At 40.9% G+C, this 20,478-nt stretch overlaps 1 protein-coding gene across 1 annotated transcript; it reads left to right on the top strand.

Annotated features, from left to right (window-relative positions):
• Positions 1-15,542: 15,542 nt before the first annotated feature.
• On the top strand, positions 15,543-19,381 carry wfikkn2b (WAP, follistatin/kazal, immunoglobulin, kunitz and netrin domain containing 2b). Its single transcript, XM_067575976.1, has 2 exons — positions 15,543-16,568; positions 16,803-19,381. Exons 1-2 carry the CDS (start codon positions 16,383-16,385, stop codon positions 18,351-18,353), a joined length of 1,737 nt encoding a protein of 578 aa, XP_067432077.1. The 5' UTR covers positions 15,543-16,382; the 3' UTR covers positions 18,354-19,381.
• The last annotated feature ends 1,097 nt before the right edge of the window (positions 19,382-20,478 follow it).

Genomic DNA, 20,478 nt, shown 5'->3' with positions numbered 1-20,478 from the left:
GAAGGTCTAGCAATGACAGTCTATTGTGTTGCATATGGGAACTGTAGTATTTCTTGAGTTTGACCCATAATAAGGACTAACAGTCATGATATGTCGGTCTCTGCTGCTTAGATTTTGACCGTTCTCCTGTCTTTCAAGATTCCCTGAACTTTATGGAGGTCCAGCACTAAATTGCTCAAGTATCCCTTTAAGAACAAAAAATCATAGTCCAGTTGGTATAATGTGTAAACTTGAAGTAAACAAATCACATGCTTTATTGAAAATTTATATGAAATTGAAAATGAAATTTGATTTAGACTGTAAATGATTACAGAAACAGCTTGCTCCCAACAAATCAGTAGAATACAAAGCATAAAAAAATTCTACAGACTGAAAAGGTATAGACTACGGCTATCAAATGAAACATCAGACTGTCCCTACTATACTAATTTCAACATGTTATCCTGATCATGCATTTTATATTTTTCAATTTAATTATTTTATTTTTAAATGTACAAAGTGCACTAAACATTTTCAATTCCTCACTACAACTGTTCACTTTCACCCTTTTAACTCTACAATGATTTTTTTTTTATCAGTTCTGACCCTTCAAACATTCACATTCCTATCAAATCATATTGACTTTCTCTTTTTTCAAACAACTTTTTGAATACCTTTGTTTATGACCGTATACATGATTTGTGCTGTTTTCAAATCTTCAAAGATTTGGAGGCATTTAATTAACAGTTGTTTTTTGGTTAATGGAAAGTAATTTTTTTCACAACTCTTGTAGCTCTCTTTTGAAGTATATAAATTGGATTTGTATGTAGTTCATCATATTTCCACGCAGTAAGTATCGGTTACTTAAGTGGACAATACAAAAGGTATAATGAATGAGCTTGATTTAACAAGACAATTACAATATATTGCAATTGATTTTTTGATGTGACTAACAGTAATTAATATGTGGTTTCCAACATGATATATTATATATATAATCATAGACATATAATCATTCCCAAATATTAGATTTCTGACACTCAATTTCAGCATCACTTAACATACATTGGCTTTGTGAATTTGTTATGCGATTGCCAGAAATGATAAATTTTAAGTGTAGAAGGAACACAACTAAAGACCAATAGTGTCCTCCAAGTAGAGCAACAGATCTCTGAATGATATCATACCTTGGGTTTGATAACTTGCAATTTACAGAGCAGCATAACTGAAGAAAGTTTTGATTTTTTCAATAAGTGGTTTTATTTTACTCTCAAGTCAAATATCTATTAATTTAAGAGGGATGGAATACATTCAGTTTATTAAGTAAATGCAGGGCTGTTTTATTTGACTGCATTAGGAGCTAAAATCATCATTGATATACATAAATGTGTAACCTCTTTCTATAACACAACACAATTAACAGCACCACAAATAAGAGTCTCAAAATGACCATGAAGTTGAATGAACAACTTTCTAAAACATTATAATCTTTATTGATATTTACTGCAGGGTTTAGACTGGATTATTGGAAACTGTAGGGGTGCCTGATAAACCTGCAATTGAGTCTAAGTTTGACAAATAGCTGTACAGAAATGATCAGTCTTGGTGAGCTGAGTAGACACGGTGAAATATAATAAGAAAAAGAGAATGTAATTATTACAGCCATCCACTAGAGGGCGCTCACAGTCAGGGATTCACTAGAGTCACGGTCTCCAGACTTCACTACCATTTCTCAGTGTCTCTATCACTTTATTTAAGCTGATGTAGTTTAGTTATGAGGGTGTGAACAGAAGGTTTTTCCCCCGATTTTTCACCTGGATTGACATTTGATAAATAAAGACAAGTGTAATCATCATAACTCTTCTTCAGTGTGCGTTGTGTTGTGTGAGACAAGGATTGACACTCTTCCATTTGTGTGTTGACTTTTATTGCCTGGTCAACAAACATGGAAAGCCATTGGTCAGTCACATAAGCACAGCAATCTCTAGGCACAGTTCTATAGAAAAATTAAATGTTAGCTTGGCCCATTAGCTAATTAAACTATAAATATATAAATATATTTTAAAAATATAACCAATTTAGCACATTCAAGGAAGTGCAATGTAATCACTATGTTCTGTCATGCAATCCAACATAATATCATGATAGCTGTTTCATTAGATTATATTTTGTGCTTTGTACAACCTAACGCGGACACAATCCTCTCATACTAGCACAGTGCTGACGTCCCAGCCGGAATTTATATGCCAAGGAGTGGCCCGTCAACCAGTAAGGCTAGAGACATACTTGCTTTTAACTACACATTCACATGCGCATGATGGCTGCCTGCGTATCCTGCGTCCGTTTAGAGTGTTGGTTGTGCACATCCTCAGAAATTAACGCAACGCGTCTGCAAGACGCGCACAAACGGTAGGGGCAGTGTAGGAACAGTTTGGGGATGTGACAGGGTCAGGAGTCAGTAGGCACGAAACCAGTAACAACAATGGCAGAAAGTTTTGAATTTAATAGACAAAGACTGCAATTACCCACATCTGTACGAAGTGTCATTGCCGCGGCACAGTGACAAATATGATTGACTTAACAAAGTAGTAACCTTCTTGATTGTCGCCATGTTTATTTTTTTTACATCATGCTTCCTCTTCTTCTTTGCATTTTTTGGCAGATTTTACATCAAGTTCTATTCCTTAGTTCTTTGGTGAGTCCTCCAGTAACACGCAAAGTACATAGGCAAATATTTGAACAATTACATTCACAATGCAGCCAGTTGTCTACGCGAATGTGTGGATAAAAAGCAAGTGTATCTCCATCCTAAGAATCCACAATACATACGCAAACCTAAATATGACTGGTTATTATCTTGGCAAATGGAATCAACAAGAAAACTCTGTACACTCCCTGAATTCAACTTGCTCACAACACTATCCATAAAAGAGAGAAAAAAATAAATAAAAATACCTCAGGTACCAAATGTAAGTACAATCCAGAACAACAATGCAACACCAATAGGCACATATATATTGCTCCTCAGCCTTGACATTGATTCTACAAGTCTCTGGAACTCTTCTGGAGGGATGAACACCATTCTTCAAAAAGATATTCCCTCATTTGGTGTTTTGATGATGGTGGTGGAGAGCATTGTCTAACACACCAGTCCAAAATCTCCCATAGGTGTTCAGTTGGGTTGAGATCTGGTGACTGTGAAGGCCATAGCATATGATTCATATCATTTTCATACTCATCAAATCTTTTAGTGACCTCTCGTGCCCTGTGAATTGGGGCATTGCCATCCTGGAAGAGACCACTCCCTTCAGGATTAAAATTTCATCATAGGATAAAGGTCATCACTCAGATTAACTTTATATTGATTTGCAGTGACCCTTCCCTCTAAGGGGACAAGTGGACCAAACCATGCCAGGTAAATGCCCCCCCACAGCATAACAGAGCCACCGGATCCCCTCACTGTAGAGGTCAAGCATTCAGGCCTGTTCTAGTTTCTCCTTTCATTTGTCACCTGTCTGTACATACATACATACAGTCAGGAGACTATTCTCTGTGAGAATTAGAGGAGAAAGAGGCTGGCCAAACCTCCTCAACCATCTCAGGTAAACATGCCTGTTACATGTCTAATACACAATGTGACTGCACAAAACCTCAAACCTTAATAATCAACTCCTGGGGACTTAATTATCAGAAAACCCATCCCACATTAACACTGTATATGAGTCTAAACCCTGCCACATAGGAGTGGAAAAAACCCCCAAAAGATATTACATCTTACAAAAATTGTAACATCTCTTATACATATAATAGCATGCCAAGCACTTCTTTCCTTCCTTTTACAGAAACAAAACATTCAAAACCAACACCTTTACCCTTGAGACCATTTAAATCCCTAGTTTACTTTTTTCTGAACTCTAGTGTCCCATTTATCAGGTTGCCTTTATCCTTTGTTCCATTATCTCAATAAGCCTGGTCACAGGCCTAAGTAACCTCCCTGTTCTAGACCTGACACTGTGTGATGGTCCCACTGGTGGAATTGGAGCAGCAGCATTGTATAGTGTGGGAATGTGTTCACTTCACCCAGCAACATCAGCCAGGACATTGCAAGATCTGTCACCCTGATCAGTCTCCACACTACCTAACTCAGAGACCAGCTGATTGGGGTCCTGAGATTGAAGCCCCACACAAGCAGGAGAAAGGAGTGGACAACCCTGACTACCAGACAGGTCAGGACCACCAGTTTGTGGCCTAACCAGAGATGGGTCAAAACGTGGAGGATCTTGGGCATCCTGACACTGACTGTAAACCTCCGTACTTGAGTCACTAGACCCCTCAGATGGCAACTGTGACACCCAGACTCTGGTTCTATACTCAGCGGCATCTGTCGACATGTCCATCACAGCATTGTTCTGTCCTGCATATGAATAATCACAAGCAGATGAGGCAGTTAAGTCCCACCTGTCTTCAGAAGCAGTGTTGGGGAATGGCAGAAAGTTGACCGGTGTTATCAGACTGCGGTGGACCATTGAAGGTGTGGCTGTCAGCATTCACCCCAATGACCAGGTAAATGGCATCCTAAAAATAGTTAGCAAGCTTGCATTTACAACGTTCTCCTTTGTTGGCCACCGACTTCAACTGGAGCTCCCTGGACCCTATGATTATATAGATCAATGTGCCTCTTCAGCTGTTTGGGAGCTGAAGCATGTGCAATACCCATAGCTTTCTTCAGACTCCTCCGCAAAAACTAAACATACTCATCGTAACTCACAACCTCAGAGTTATCCAGGACAGTGCTAAATGCCAGGTCAATGGGCAGCCTTGGCATCCTCCCAAACATCATGAGAAAGAGCACATGCCCTTTAGTCTTATGGATAGTTATAGGCAAATGTGAGAGAAATATGAACACCTGAGGCCATCTGTGCTTTGCCCATGGGGGTAGAGCCCGAATCATGTTACCATGAGTCCTGTTCATCCTCTCACATGAGCTATTGCCCTTTGGATGATATGGTGTCATATGGGACTTCTGAATGCCAGCGATGCTCAAGAGGTTAGCAATAAGGGTGCCCTCGAAATCAGTCCCTCTATCCAAGTGAATGCACCTTGGAAATCCATAGATATAGAAGAAGTTATGCCACAGTTGGTGGGCCACAGATTTGGCAGTCTATTCACAAGAGTTCAAGAGGTTCCATCATGACATTCTCCAGCAGTGCTCTAGCTTCCTGTTTAGGGGTTTTGCTCAGCACACAATGCATGCAGCATTTCAACATGCTTCAACATCCTTCTCCAGTTCTGGCCAGTAAAACTGCTGCCTGGGGTGTCACTGCACCTTTCTGCAACTTGAGTGACTGAAGAACAGCTGCCACTTCCTGATTTGACACAAAGCCCTAGCCACAAAGCCAGACAACAGCAGAAGACTGGCAGGCAACAGAAGGCCCAACATCAGCGATCCTCTCAAGCAGGTGAGTAGACCACCAAAACACATCCTGCACCTGATCCATGCAAATAGCATCAGTTTCAACCAACAGCATCTCATATTGTCATCTCAATCTTGTCGTGGAGCGTGCTTGGATGAACAGAGGGCTCCCTGCTCAGAGCTTCTGCAACAATGTTTTTGGGACCCAGGATGTATTTGATATCAAACTGGTATGGTGCTAGCTTGGTGACCCATGTCTGTCCGCACACATCCAGTTTAGCTTTGGACAGGATATATGTCAGTGGATTATTATCCATCTATACTGAGAATGGGTGTCCCCTCAGCCAATGATGGAAATTGTCACAGACAGCCCATTTTATGGCAAAAACTAGTCTGTGTGCAGGGTACCTCGACTGTGCATACGACTTACAAGCAAGCAATCAAGCAATCAGCCTTGCTACTGTGCCCCAGAAGAAGAAGGCAGAAAGAAGGCCTGTCTGCACTCCTCTATCCAGTCAGCAGCTGTTAGTGTCCACTGAAGAGTGTGATGCTTTTTTCATCTTTTGGAGAGGAGCCTTGTGCCCTGTTGTGAGACCAATGATGATTGATGAACAATCCTCGAACTGCTGGTAGAACACCACCATTCCCAGAAATTACCTTGTCTTTTGCTGAGGTGGGATCTCTGTACCATCTTCCATAAGATCTGCCTCAGATAGGGCAGTAATGGCCCACACCTTTTCGTGATCCATAGCGATGCCCTCTGCACTCACTATATGACTAAGGAACCTCACAGATCTCTGCAAGAAATGGCATTCTATAACTGGCCCCAAAAGATGTTTAGCATCATCTGCATGAAAGTCACAGGGGTGTTGTACAGGCCCTGTGGCATGCAGTTGCATTCATACAACCTGAATGGCAATGTAAAGGCCATATATCTCCTATCATCTTCAAGAACCTAGACGTTGTAGTAACCAGATGTGAGGTCCATGGTTGAGAAAAAGGTGTTGCCACCTGCTGCTGCAAGAGCATCAGCCTGATGGGGAAATGGGTGAGCGTCCTTTATGGTGTGGGCATTGATATAACAGTCAGTACAGAGTCTCAGGTCCCACAACTTTTTCCAAACAAGGACCAAGGGTGACGTGAAGTTGCTACTGGACTTTTGTATGATCTTTCGTTCTTCAATCTCATTCAGTACTTGTCTGAGTTTTTTGTACTGATTGGGTGTGACGCGTTGAAATGGTAACTTGGAATCTTTCTCATTGTGAGATACTACATCACCTGACTTCTGCACTTGTTGCTGAAAAACAAACTGTGTGTCATCACACATACCAGGGCAGTCAAAGTCCTCCAACTATATGCAGGGATAGACATCAGCAAGCTTGGCATTTCGTTTTAGTGTCACAGGCTTATCAGAAGGATTTATCACTTTAAGTGGCAGCCAACCATCACTACGGAGCAATGCCACAGTCCTCCCAACAAAAACTGACTTTCAACATGACCTAGCAGTAGTAGGCTCTGTGACAACAGCACTGCCAACTGTGATGTTGTCAACACTCTGAAGTCAACCCAAAACCATTAGCTCACTTAGAAGATCAAGAGTCACTGCTTTATTTATTCTCACTGTTCCCACCTTGTCGAGGATATCACTGCCTGTCCACGCCTCCACATTAGCCAACAAGCTCAGTAGCTTGTGCTGTTCACTGCACTAATATGCAGGCATGCAGCTCAAAACATCCCTCAAGACCTTCATCACTTTGTGTAGCAACTACCAGTGTCGGGACAATCCATGGGAAGCCAAACAGCTCCATCTCTAGATCACATACTCCCAAAGGCTTAGTCCTTGACCCGCCAAATCCAATCAAAACCACATTCATAGGTCTTAAAGAAGGACTCTTCATCACTTCTCCCTGCAACAGCCACGGCAAAACTTTTGAACTTAAGCTACATGCCATTGAACCACTATCAAGCATAGCATCCACCTCCACTTTGTTACCAATCAGCACTTTAGCATGGAACAGCCCATCATAAGGGGCAACCCTCTGTGTATTCTGCAATTTGACTTTACTCTCCAGTTTCAGCTCCTCACATATACTCTTATAAACAGATTCCAAATTATTATCTGTTGTACTTGGGGGAATAACTACTGGCCCAACACCTCCCCCAATTAACACATGTGTGGCCAGAAGCATAACAGAGGAAACAGAGGTTGTTGGCCCTGCAATTAAAACTACTAGTGTGCCCCCTGTCCCGACACACTTCACACAGCAGCAAGGGTCACACTCTGTTTTTGGGGCCTGCCATACATTCATTTCATTTCTGTGATTTAGCTAGCTAATGTAGCCAGTCATCTGATGACAGACAGATAAACTTCAAGTGAAATGCTTTTCTTTCAGTTCACCATTTGACCTTATGTTAACTTTTTCACTGAGACAGAGAAGAAAATGATAAATATAAGGCAGCCAAAGCTGAGCTTTGGGACAGGAGGAGATGTGGGACAAGAGGTGAATGAGAGAAAGAGAAGAGAGAAGGCGATAGAGATGACAGAGGAAGAGCAGCAGGTACTGCACACTGTACTGCACACAATGCAATCTCAAGAAAAAGAATGAAATAAAGAACATGTATCTACTTTTACTGAATTATTTTCAGACTTTATCACACTGGCAGGAGACACATACGGAAGAGGATTAGGGCCACATGAAAAATTTACTTGAGTTCTGAGTTTAAAGTCAGAACTCAAATAAATTTTCAGATGGCCCTAATCCTCTTCCGTAGACACAAGTGAGGAGTCACAAAGAAAGGGACAGGTAGTGAACACAGGGTGAGAGAGGAGGGGAGGAGAGAGAACAAAGAGTTGAGGATGGACAGTGAAATGTACAGACAGGATATAATGTTGAATGCAAAGAGACAAGTGGATATGAGGGAGAGAGAGCAGGTTATGGAAGGAAGAAAGACACAGAAAAAGTGGTTGACCAAAAGAGCACAGGACACAGTCAGGAAAACAAGAGAGAGACACCAGACAAGCAGAGTGATCCTGGGGGAGATGAGGTTGGAAGAAAGGTGACAAGAGGAGAGGATAGAGAGATGAAAGGTGAGAGAGTTGATGTTAGTCAAACAGACACGTTTCTACATGAACTGGATCCAGCCAAGTTGAAAAAAAGACCACTTACAGATGAGGAAAAGTACTGCCTTCTCAAAAATAAATGTGTCAAATATAGCTATAATTACCCCAAAACAAAGTTTGATAAAAAGCAATTACGCTATAATGTAAAGTGATGTAAAATGGAGATATAAGCTTTTTTGTTTGTTTTTTTGTTTTCTTTCCCTCCAAATTCTTGTATTTCCTTCAGACTTACATATTGCGGCTGATTCTCGTGTGTTACTCTTTGACAGATAATTTATGATATTGTCCAATGATATGGTTATAAGCTATAGTTATTCAGTTTTTGCTCTCAAATCGTTTTTAAATGCGCATATTTATATCAGGAAAATCAACATTTTGCAGGTACCCATACCTCCAGTCCCTCCTGGCAAGCTCATTTTTTGGACCTTGGTATTTCAAAAATCCTGTGTATGGCCATGGCTCCGCACAAGGTAACGTGGGCACAATCCTCTCATACTGGCACAGTGCTGATGTCACAGCTGGAATTTATATGCCTTGGAAAGGCCCACCAACAAATAAGAATCCACAATGCATATAAAAACCTAAATATGACTAGTTATTATCCTGGCAAGTGGAATCAACAAGAAAACTCTGTAACTTAAACATGAGTCCAAATGTCAAACAATTAACTTAACTGAGTAGCACATGTTGTTCAGAACATCTGGACACGGTTTCAGGATTTTTTTTGTTTATTTCTTAATAATTTATAATTAAGTTTATGATTAATCTCTAGTCATGATGACTGGGGAGAACGTGTTTCATCACTTGGAGGTGAGAAACTGGATGTTGCCTGCTCTTAGGACTGATTTAGGATTAAGAGAATCTAATTATAGACTAGTGAGGAGACAAATTCACCGCAGATCCCTCACGGCAAGATATTTCTTGCTCCATACACACACACACACACCATGGCCTGATGTTTTTCGAAGAAGCTGCGGTTAACATTTCTCTGCAATGTTTTCCTCAAATTACTGATGCCATACACTCTCTCTTTGTCTCTGACATGCCAAAATTGACAGATAGTGATGAATGAGTGCTCGACTGTCAGCTTGCTTGGTAATGTTCCTGCCTATGGGCAAAGCTGCATGACATGGCAGGGAGGTTTGGCTCTGGCTGTCTGCTGACTTGCCCCATCAGTTTATGCTGCAGGCTTAGGAACCAGAAGTAAGAGGAAGATGGAAAACAACTTCAGCAAAGTGGTGACAAAGCAAGAAGCTCCTTGTTTTTCTTTCGGCTCATTATTCAGCATTTGTCAGAGTGTTGCTCAATGTAACGTCTGTAAATACCAACCTGATAGCTCCTCTGGGTGTTATTTTGGGCCACCCACTGTTCTATAAAAAGTTAAAGGAATAGCTTGACATTTTGGGAAATACAATTATTCACTTTCTTGCTGAGGGTTAGATCAAAGGATTGATACCTCTCTCATATCTGTCTGTTAAATATGAGGCTAAAGCCAGCAGCTGGTCCTAAATCAGATACATGTCTGATTTTTTACAATGTGACCTCAGTTATATTCAGTGAACAGTCATATTGGAATTCATTTGACTTTTACGTCGCTGGCCTGAACTGAGCGTCTTGCTGTGAGAGTCTTTTGAAGAAGTGCTGACAGATCAGGCCTGACATTAAGTCATTTTTAGGGCAAGGCCACTTTGGCCTTTGATAAATACAAATTCATTGGGGCACCAAGGCCAAAACCAATGGTGCAATAACAGTAAGTTATAATTGTATTGTATGTAGACAAAACAGTATACAGTCAACAATTAGGAGTCAGCGTATTGAACAAAATGCTGTCTGATTGATTTTTTAAAAATGTGAACAATTCATTATATTTATTGTTACTGTTCTATTTTAATAATAAAATAAAGTCTATAAACGGGATAAGGGTCATCAAAATTAATCTGAACAAATTTCAACACTCATGCAACTATTAGCATTTGAGTCTTAGATCACAGCAGCAGTCACAAAAACGACTTGAAACACTTTTTTACGTTAAACATTAAACACACTGATAAGAAACTTCTCAAGGAGAGACTCGGATGAGAGCTGCGAGTCACGTAACAGCTGACAGACTCTCCTGATCTGTCTTAACTGAGAAGTGTCTGTCTGCTTACGGAGAAGTTTATGTGTTTGTGTGTGTGTGTGTGTGTGTGTGTGTGTATGTGAGTGTGTGTTAACATTGCATCGTGCTGAAAAAGTAGCAACCCGTCAGCCCTCATAGTGAGTTATAAACTCTATGTACATTTGTAGTTAGCTTACACTACGCAGCAATATCCTGGTTGGGGATGTCAGTGGTTAACCACTGAGAATATTTTTGACCGGTTACGCATGTCGGCTTATAGGTTAATTTTCATACACACTCTTAACAGCAAGACAATTTATAACATCAGATGTGTAAAACAGACTCCTACACGTGTTGCATTATGGGTTGTTTGTAGCATTGATGTTGCTAGGCTAACAAGGGTCTTAAAATCTGTTGGTAATGAGTGTGTTAGAGTCAGTCAGCACTAAAAGTGTTTCGTTAGTCCAGTTTTACCTGCAGGAGTTTCTGAGGGCTTGTGTAATGTGTTTTTCTGAATTTAGCTCTGAGGAAATAAATTCATGACTAGTGAAAATGAGTCTAAAGTGTCTTCTGATGTCTCTACTACAGAGACAAAATATATCAAGCTGCCAGATAGCTTTGTCACAGACAGGTGTCTTATAAATACTAGTTACCAGAGTAAATAATTTTTGACTGCTTCCAAGAGCCTGGCAGGAGAGTATGTGACTGGTAAACTTTAAATCACAATGTGTATTAATACTTACACTGTACAGTGTTTAGCTGCTTGTTAATTGTTAGCTAATGTTAGCTAACGGTTTAGCCGTTAATGTTTATGTTAACATTACACATATATTTGCAGGGGTGGAAGAAATCTTGGACTACTGACGATGTGACGATGATGATGGAGACACTGGGAAACGTTTAGTCTGTCATATAGTTTTAAATGAGGAAATCCACAACTTTCTTTTAAGGGCACAATGGACAGTTCAAAACAGGGCATACCAAACTGGCCATGTGAGTAGTTAATTTTAGAAGGAGCATTATGGCCACACTCTGATGCATCCACGGCACTGACCGTTTGGCCGTGGTATAATTCCTGCCCTGCAGATGTAGTTGAAAGTAGCCCTTGACATCCTGAAATGTTGGATGAAATCTGTTTCTGTGAAGCCATTCATGTCATGAGCCCACCACTCCTGGCTCCGACTCCGCATCCGCACACACTTCCATACAGAAGTAGTGCAGCGCGTTGCTCCCCAGCCCCCGGCCACAGCTTGTGTTAAAAAATGACGCTAAAGGGGTACCCCGTGCGTTAAAAAGTGACGCCACAGGGTCCTGACCAAGCTTCAATATGTGATAAGTTGGGAGTGAGAATGGGCTGGTTTTTTACAAACTTTTATTTCGTACAAATATTTTAAAAATTATTTCTTTTCGGGAAGGAAAAAAAAAAAAGTCAAATACCAGCGTGCAGGTCAGTTACATCACTGTCTCAGTCTCTCTCCTCTGCTCCGCTGTTACGTCTATCAGCAGGTCTCAACTAGGGGAGTCACATCCACCTGCTGCATGATGCACATTTCCTTATTTGGACATCACTCCTGGAGTTGGGGGTGTTCACCAGAGATAAAGCTGAGCTACTGACACAAGCGAAGTGCTTTCAAGGGACTCTCCATAACCTGTTGTTCCACTTCTCCTTTCCACAAAGTTAGGTTGTAAAAAACAGGCAGTAAATGAAAAGTGCAAAGCAAGAATCGCCTTTGAAATTCCTCCCTACACATTACACGCTGTGCTGTCTCTGTGTTATGGGCGTATAAATAAGTAGAGGTCCATCTGAACATTGATGATGCATTCAGTTAAGCTCAGTAGTCAGCTCAGTCATCTGCTTTGTAAGATTATTCATAAACACTTATTTTAACACTTTAATATCCGAGAATTAAAAGCATAATAAAAATAAAAACTGCATTTTTATTTCCTATTTCCACTTTTATTCGAATACAAATACAAATATAAATAATTTTGCTGCCTCAACAAATATAGAAACAAATACAAATACTGGGCTCTCTGCACATCCCTATTGTATAATATTTGTAGAGAAGAATGTCAGTGTGGATCAGCCACAGGAAACTTTGGGATCTTCATCATGAACAAAATTTCAGGGTCTGGTTTCAACCAACAACACACATTTAGAGTTAAGGTTACAGAAATAGTTTGACATTTTAGGAAATATACCCGTTCACTTGTTTTCCAAGCGTTAGATGAGAAGATTGATTCCAATCTTCTAATTCTGGGCAGGAGAGGCAATAAACGTATTTCACCCCAAAAGAAAAAAAAGTTACTTAACCTGCAAAATACCACAGAAACAGTTGCCAAACAAAGTTGCAAAGAGGGTATTTATGTGTCTGTGTCTCATTGACTTATAATAAGTCCAGGTGTTTAAACAGAATAAAGGCAAACTTTACGAATGATTGTACTAAAAATGTACTTTACACAGCACAGTAGGCTCATTATCAGACACTTAATGGTCTAATGTCAGCCAGCTGGGCTTCTGGGGCGTTTGATATTGGACTAATAAAGCTGGTGACCAAGGTACAGAGGTACTGCACACAGCGTTCTTATATCTCATCTAAATTCCCTATTGCGGAGGCGTATTCTTCAAAAACACACAGTAAAGTTTCCGCTAAGTTTTACTTTCATTGAAGCTCGAATCCTCAAATAACCTCTCGCCTGCGGACGTGCCGTTGGATAATTTTGTGCTTTGTCAGGCTTCCTTTTATTTCATTCCACTAAAAGCCTCATGTGTTGATGTTTTCATGACTCAAAAAGAATAAGCCTATCATTTCCTACGTGTTTGTAGCCCCGAGACGTTATCCATCTTTACTGTGTTTGACAGGAGTTTATTAATTCCCCCACGTCTGAAACATTTCATTTGTAAATGACAGGTTCAGACTGAATGAGGGCCGTATAAGGTGAGCCGCCACCTTCTTGTCCTGGGGAAGTGATGGGAGATGATTTGGCTTTATTTATATATCAGCAATAGCTCTTTGAATTTTGTGTCTTATGACACGTTTTTAAAAACCATTTTACAGGTAAGAGAGCTAGAAGGATGTTGTGTTTGAAGTCAGTAAATACCTGTTAAATAAGCTGATATTGCTAATCATACATTCAGAATATGTTCAGTTGTTTGTCATTAGCAGTGAAATGGAGCAAACATAATCCTTCTTACAGGATTGAGACCTGAAGCTCTGGAAGCTCTGGAAGCTTCCACTGAGATAAACAGACCTTATTTATTTGTCTTGCACACACAAACACACGTACACAAAAATCACCATGTCTGCATCATTCAAACACTCTCCAGCAACACACACTTGACACAGCATGAGTCCACAGTTATTGCACTGGAAGGCAGTCTAATAGCTCCCCTGTCCTCAGCTGAACTGTGAAGGAAACCAATCAAAGTAGTTTACACAAAAAAAGGAATAAGAAGTACGAATTATAATAACACCTTCATTCATTAAATCTGCCGCCAATACACACCCTGTGTAGAGAACCTCACTTGATCTTTAAATTATTTTTTTATGATATTGTCCTCATCTCACCTCTCCTGGCTTAGGAGTCAGATTTGAGAAATGGGTGTATTTCACGCCAATGTGGTGTTTGCTATTTTAAGTCCTGGATACAAAGCCAAACTCATAAATGAATACTTGAGAGTTGGGTGATAATCTGTTATAAAGTTGCAATTAAGGTTCTCTCGTCAATATAATGTCCTGCTGCCTGTATTTGCAACCGCCTGAGTCCATTTCTCTGGTATTTGTGCATTTGTAGATTTCCATAAATCCACAAAGGTTCTACTGACACAACTAATCCTGTGTACAAAGACGAGCTTTGTAGAATGTAGAACATGTCTACTGTTAAGTTTAAGTCAAGGGCTGAATGTTGGTGAAAGAATGGAAATGGTTGTGCAGCAGCGGTCACGTATCACTGGTCACATGTAGGCACTGGATACTGTTGAGATGGGGAAAATTGTCAATCAATATTACAGTTACATGCACACAATTAAAAGGATATAAACATGTCTTTGTATCTTTGAATTAGCATCATTTGACTTTCATTGAATGTTCTTAAGGCTATCTACTTAAGGTATTTTAATTAACTGTAATCCAAACCATTTTACGCTGTGCAACAGTGGAATAAGCAAAGATAAAAATGTATCTTTTTAAACTCCGACAGTATGAAAATATGTGTGCTTAAGGCAACATTTTCACCTCTACAATCCATGACTGTGAAACTTTGTGACATTAACTCTTAACAACATGTCTGAATATGCAAAAATGTTCTCAGCAGTGCAGATTATTCTTTAAAATGCAGCTGCGCGGAGTCAGGTTAAATTGTGCTCGTGTTTTCTTGGTTTTGTGTTTTATGCTGCCTTGCTGCAAAAAGAATTTCCTCTTGTGGGTACAATAAAGATCTGAACTGAACAGCATTGGATTACATTTATATTTTTTTAAAAACCAAACCATCTAAATGTATTGAGACTAAATGTATCTGTATTTAATTATCCTATCAAATTACACTTTCTGATATCATATCAAAACCTGGAATTAATTTCCTCTGTATTTATTATTATTGATCATAATTCAAAATACAAGGAAGATCATTTTCCTTCTTCCCCATGTATTATAAATGTTAAAGTGTTTTATTAACAGACAGGAGAAATGTTCAAGTGTAATATTAGAAGAAAATAATAATCTTCTAGATTTTGCACATTGTATACGTTGTCTGTGGGAAACAACATATTACACAAAAGATTGCGTTTGATAAAAGAGATCAAATTTATAGCTGGATTTGGTAAGAAATAGAGGAAAACCCTGGGACCTCTGCAGTTTATTATTTAAAATATTGGTTCTGTATTTTTCCTGTATTTTGTTAGAGCAAACGCGAATGTTTGAAATGATGAGCATTATTAATAAAGAACGATAGACAATAATCTCTGGTTATTTCATGGATATCACATCAACGACTTAGAGTCATAATCTAAGGAATTTCTGTTCGTTCACCAGGTAAGTAAAACACGTGAATTTACACATCGAAGTACTTAGAGGTTTCCCACATAGAAAGAATATATCTTTATTGTCATAATAAATTTAAATCGAAGTTAGATAGTTCGATTATTTCTAATTATTTGAAGTCTAAAAAAACATGCAGTACAGCACGTACGTTGTTTAAATCATTCAAACACGCTTAATTAATCAACGTGGTTTTAAGACACCTTTAAATAATTATTATTTAGAGGAAACAAGGAGAAGAAGTAGAAATTAATTGTATTTGACTATTTTTCTCCGTGCGTCTTTGCGCACAGTGCGCTCTGGCGCCGCTGGAACCCGCAAAGGGTTAAACGGGGTTACCAGCAATCCTTTTAACAGGCAGGTGCCCCGCCAGTCCCACCTCAAAAAAGGATTCTTCCAACAACTCAGAAGCAATTCATAACTGTCATGTTGTGAGCTGCTTGGCGTGTGATGTTAACGGTGATGGCTGCAGATCGTTAGTATATAAAGAGCATCATCGGTGCACAAGTGGGATAAACTGGATCAGCTGACAGCTGACACACGTCGTCCTGACTCCTGACTCGCAGACTCACACGTGTGAGGCACTTTTAATTTGTATCGTTTCACCTACTTTTAACTTCAAAGAAGATCGTCTACTGCTGGATCACTGAAATCTGCAACTTACAAAAAAAAAAAAAAAAAGAGAAAAAGAAAAAAAAAATTTCTCCACTTGTTAAGCTGTGCTCCGCTCTGGCGATGTGGTGGATGCTGTTTCCACAGTGGATCTGGTTCCTGGCGTGTGCGTCAGTGTGGATGGAGCTCCAGGTCGGAGTTTTGTCCCAGGTCACCTATTCACACGCGGGGATCTGCCCAAACGACATGAATCCCAACCTGTGGGTGGATGCCATGAGTACCTGTACGAGAGAGTGTGAATCTGATCAGGTAATGTCATTTAAATCTTATCATCCACTTGACACTGCTGTCAGTGTGAAGCTTTTTTGCATCTAGTTTCTGTATTTTACATGGTTAACAGATTTTATTGTGTTTTTTCCATTATGTTAATTTGAATTAATCTTTTTTCTGTTTTCTAATTTATCATTGTTCACAGTTTGTAACATTCACTCTACATACATGCAGCATCCAGCATCTGTAATTTCTCTCTTCTCCTCCTTACAGGAGTGTGAGTCCTTTGAGAAGTGTTGCCAAAATGTGTGTGGAAATCGGAGTTGTGTGGCAGCCCGTTATGTGGATGGGAAGAAAGGCCCCATAGGAATGCCAAAGGAAGCCACCTGCGCCAGTTTTATGTGCACCCAGCAGGGGTCTGAATGTGACATCTGGGATGGCCAGCCAGTGTGTAAATGCCGGGACCGCTGCGAGAGGGAGCCCCACTTCACCTGTGCCTCCGATGGCATGACCTACTACAACAAGTGCTACATGGACGCTGAAGCATGCTCCAAGGGCATCAGCCTCTCTGTTGTCACCTGCCGCTTCCACCTCATCTGGCCCAATACAAGCCCCTCGTTGCCCCAGGCAACCACTCTTCGCCCTACCACTGCTCCCCTCCAGGCCACTATCCCACCTCCCACAGAGCCACAGCCACCTGTTGTCATCAGCAGCCCATCCCAACAGGCTGTAAATGTGGGTGACACAGCCAGCTTCCTGTGTGACGTGACCGGGCGCCCACGGCCTGAGATCACCTGGGAGAAGCAGCAGCCAGAGGGGGTAGAGAGGGTGGTCATGAGGCCCAATCATGTGCGAGGCAATATGGTGGTCACTAACATTGGTCAGCTGGTCATCTACAACGCTCAGCTGCATGACTCAGGCGTCTACACCTGCACAGCCCAGAACCCATCTGGCACAGTTCAGGCCCACCACCCGCTCACTGTGCTGCCCACAAAGCCATCTAGAAGCCCAGAGCCCAAGAATGTGACCCGCTGCCTCCCTGAGGAGTGCCTGAAACCCCCTGATAACCCAGAAGACTGTGGGAGTGAGCTGGAGAAAGTCAGCTGGTACTACGAACCCAAGACCAACAACTGCTTCTCCTTCACCCACTGCCACATCAACGACAACAGCCATCAGCCAAGGAAGGTGTTCGAGACATACGAGGATTGCATGCAGTGCTGTGGTCCAGAGCTGTCAGGCCCCTGTGGCCTCCCCAGCCTGCAGGGCCCCTGTAAGGCCTACGAGCCACGTTGGGCCTACAGCAGCACCCTGCGGCAGTGCCAGTCCTTCATCTACGGAGGATGCGAGGGCAATGACAACAACTTTGAATCCAAAGAAGCATGTGAAGAGATGTGTCCCTACCCGAAAAACCACCACTGCAAGGCCTGTAAGCCAAGAGGCAAGATTGTGACGAGCTTCTGCCGGAGCGACTTCGTCATCTTGGGTCGCATGACGGAGCTTACAGAGGAGAAGGACTCAGGCCACGCCCTTGTGACTGTGGAAGAGATCCTCAAGGACGAGAAGATGGGCCTCCGCTTCTTTGGCAAAGAGCCTCTAGAAGTCACCTTCCTCAACATGGACTGGAACTGCCCCTGCCCAAACATCACAAATGCCGCCGCCGAGGGCCAGGTCATCATCATGGGCAATGTCAACGATGGCATGGCTGTCCTTCAGCCAGAGAGCTACGTGGGCGCTTCCAGCCCCCGCCGTGTACGGAAACTCAAAGAAGTCATCTCCAAGAACACATGTGACATTCTCAAAGCTATCACTAACAGCCCTCAGTAGGGGTATAATCTGTACATAAAGTTTAGAGTTGGGAAACCTTACTCAGCTGGAACTGCAACAGTCTGTTATCTTCTGAACATTCATTGCAGTAATGTTTTAATTTTTAGACCATTCTCACTACATTTAATAGGTTTTCTTCTGTTTTTTAGTTTTCAGGAGCTCCTGATCGGGTTCCCTGTCATTTAACATTGTGTTTGTCTTTTCATGTGGTCTGTTAGCAGCAGAGCATTTCTGTTGTGGTGCGGTCATTGGTTTTGTTGATTGAAATACCATGTATGTGAACACAGAAGACATCCATCACAATCCTCTTGTTGCCTTAATCCCCCAGACTCCGTCTTCCCTCATGCCCTCTCCTGTCTCCTGCAGAAATGGAGGTTGCAGACTTGCATTGAAGCACAAAACAGACACGATTTATTTTTTATGTACATAATTTAACTGTCACAGTTTTTTTGATCCTTTTATTTGCCAGCCTGGCACTTTGAACACCTGAATATACTCTCACTTCATACATTTACTTCATATTTCTCAGTTTTCATGTTGCATAAGTACTCCCATAAACGGCACCTGTGCAGGATTCTACACAAACAGTACAACAAGGTAAATGAGTTGTAATATATTTTATTAATTACCACACTCCCTCACAGTCAGTCATTTATTTTTAATGTACTTTTATTTTTAATGCTCTGACTTTTTGGCTATTTATTATCATGTAAGCTTGTCTTTTGTCTTGTTTTTGTACTTCACTTCCTCTTTGAAATGAAAGCGGCATTTTGGATAATTTTTGTAAATTGCGAAGAAAATAAAGATTTGGGATTTTCCTTCTGGCTCCTTTTATTGATCTTTGTTCATATCAATACCATAAACTGAATGGTTTCATCTTTTGTAGCTAATAGGACACAGTACACAATGACCTTGTTTGACCAAATTAACCGTTTAGCCTGGTTTTGGTGCCTCTGTACCTGCTAGAGGACAGAATGTGGCTGCGCTGTGTATCTGCATAGTTCCTCTGACAGGCTGTGATAAAACAGACTGGGGAATAGTGTATCCCCACCCCACTCTGTCCCTCCACCCCACCCCTAAAAGCCCCCAAAACAGAACCCATCCATTCTAAAGACCCCTGTGGCATTGTAAAAACACTATTTTGCTTTGCCTCCATGATCCAGTCTAATTGGGTAAAGAGCCCAAGCTGTAAACCTCAGATCAACTCACATACAAGAGTTATGTGTTTCATGCCGTGCCAGCAGGCGTCTCTGGGTTACTAGCAACAGGCCTTGGTGGGCCTCGACGAGGGTGTTCTACTTCCCAGATGAGATTCTGTTTCTCCCATCCAGAGCAGCGAGGGAGGCAGGAGATCAGCCCATGTACGGCGTTCCTTTACTGGCAAAACCACCAGGGAGCCCAGACCTACAGTTCAGCAGCTGTTGAGGCTCTGGAGGAGAAAAATATTAGATCTGCAGCACATTGTATCACATCAGGAGGCATACAAACAAAGTTCATATCAACAACACAAACCTAACTAGAGTTATTTCATATTGCTTTTCGTTACACAGAAATAAGACATTTTATTAATTTCATAATCACATATCTCCAATTTGTCCCTAATTTCAAATATCTCAGATTAAACCATAAAAAGCTTGTTGCACATGCTAAGGTCTACAGGATAGGTCAGTTCATTCAGGGTAATTTGTGAGTCTGAAAATACAAAGGGTATATTTGTGATTACCTACTTCTACTGCTTTTAATGAATAAATTATTACAGAATTTTGAATCTTGAAAACTAAGAATAAACAGTATGATCATGTTTGAATAATTTCCAAAACGGTGCTTTATGAAATTTTTATGGCTCTGGTTAAATATATGAATTAATCATTTATATATTTTTTAAATAGCTGAAAAGAATAATAGGCCTTTGCTTTAGAATTAATTGGAGATCAGGGTAGTGAGTCATTCTTACCTTACTCCAAGGCCTCCAGGTGCACATGCACAGATCCATACAGCATACTTATAGGGAATAATATATGGCATAATAGTTTGTATTGTATATGCAGTTATTGTATACAGGGGCTTTCTGTTGTTCATGCACACCCACATATGCAAAAAAAATTACTTTTGACTTTTTTTGCAC

The sequence above is a fragment of the Thunnus thynnus genome, chromosome 20 (genome assembly GCF_963924715.1).
Source record: "Thunnus thynnus chromosome 20, fThuThy2.1, whole genome shotgun sequence".
NCBI lineage: Eukaryota > Metazoa > Chordata > Actinopteri > Scombriformes > Scombridae > Thunnus > Thunnus thynnus.
This window is presented reverse-complemented; position numbering and strand designations above follow the sequence as displayed.

Bases quoted from the DNA above. Each gene is read 5' to 3' on its own strand.
- wfikkn2b (XM_067575976.1), top strand. From the start codon at position 16,383: ATGTGGTGGATGCTGTTTCCACAGTGGATCTGGTTCCTGGCGTGTGCG. The intron at 16,569-16,802 runs GTAATGTCATTT...TCCTCCTTACAG, and splicing joins GAGAGTGTGAATCTGATCAG to GAGTGTGAGTCCTTTGAGAA.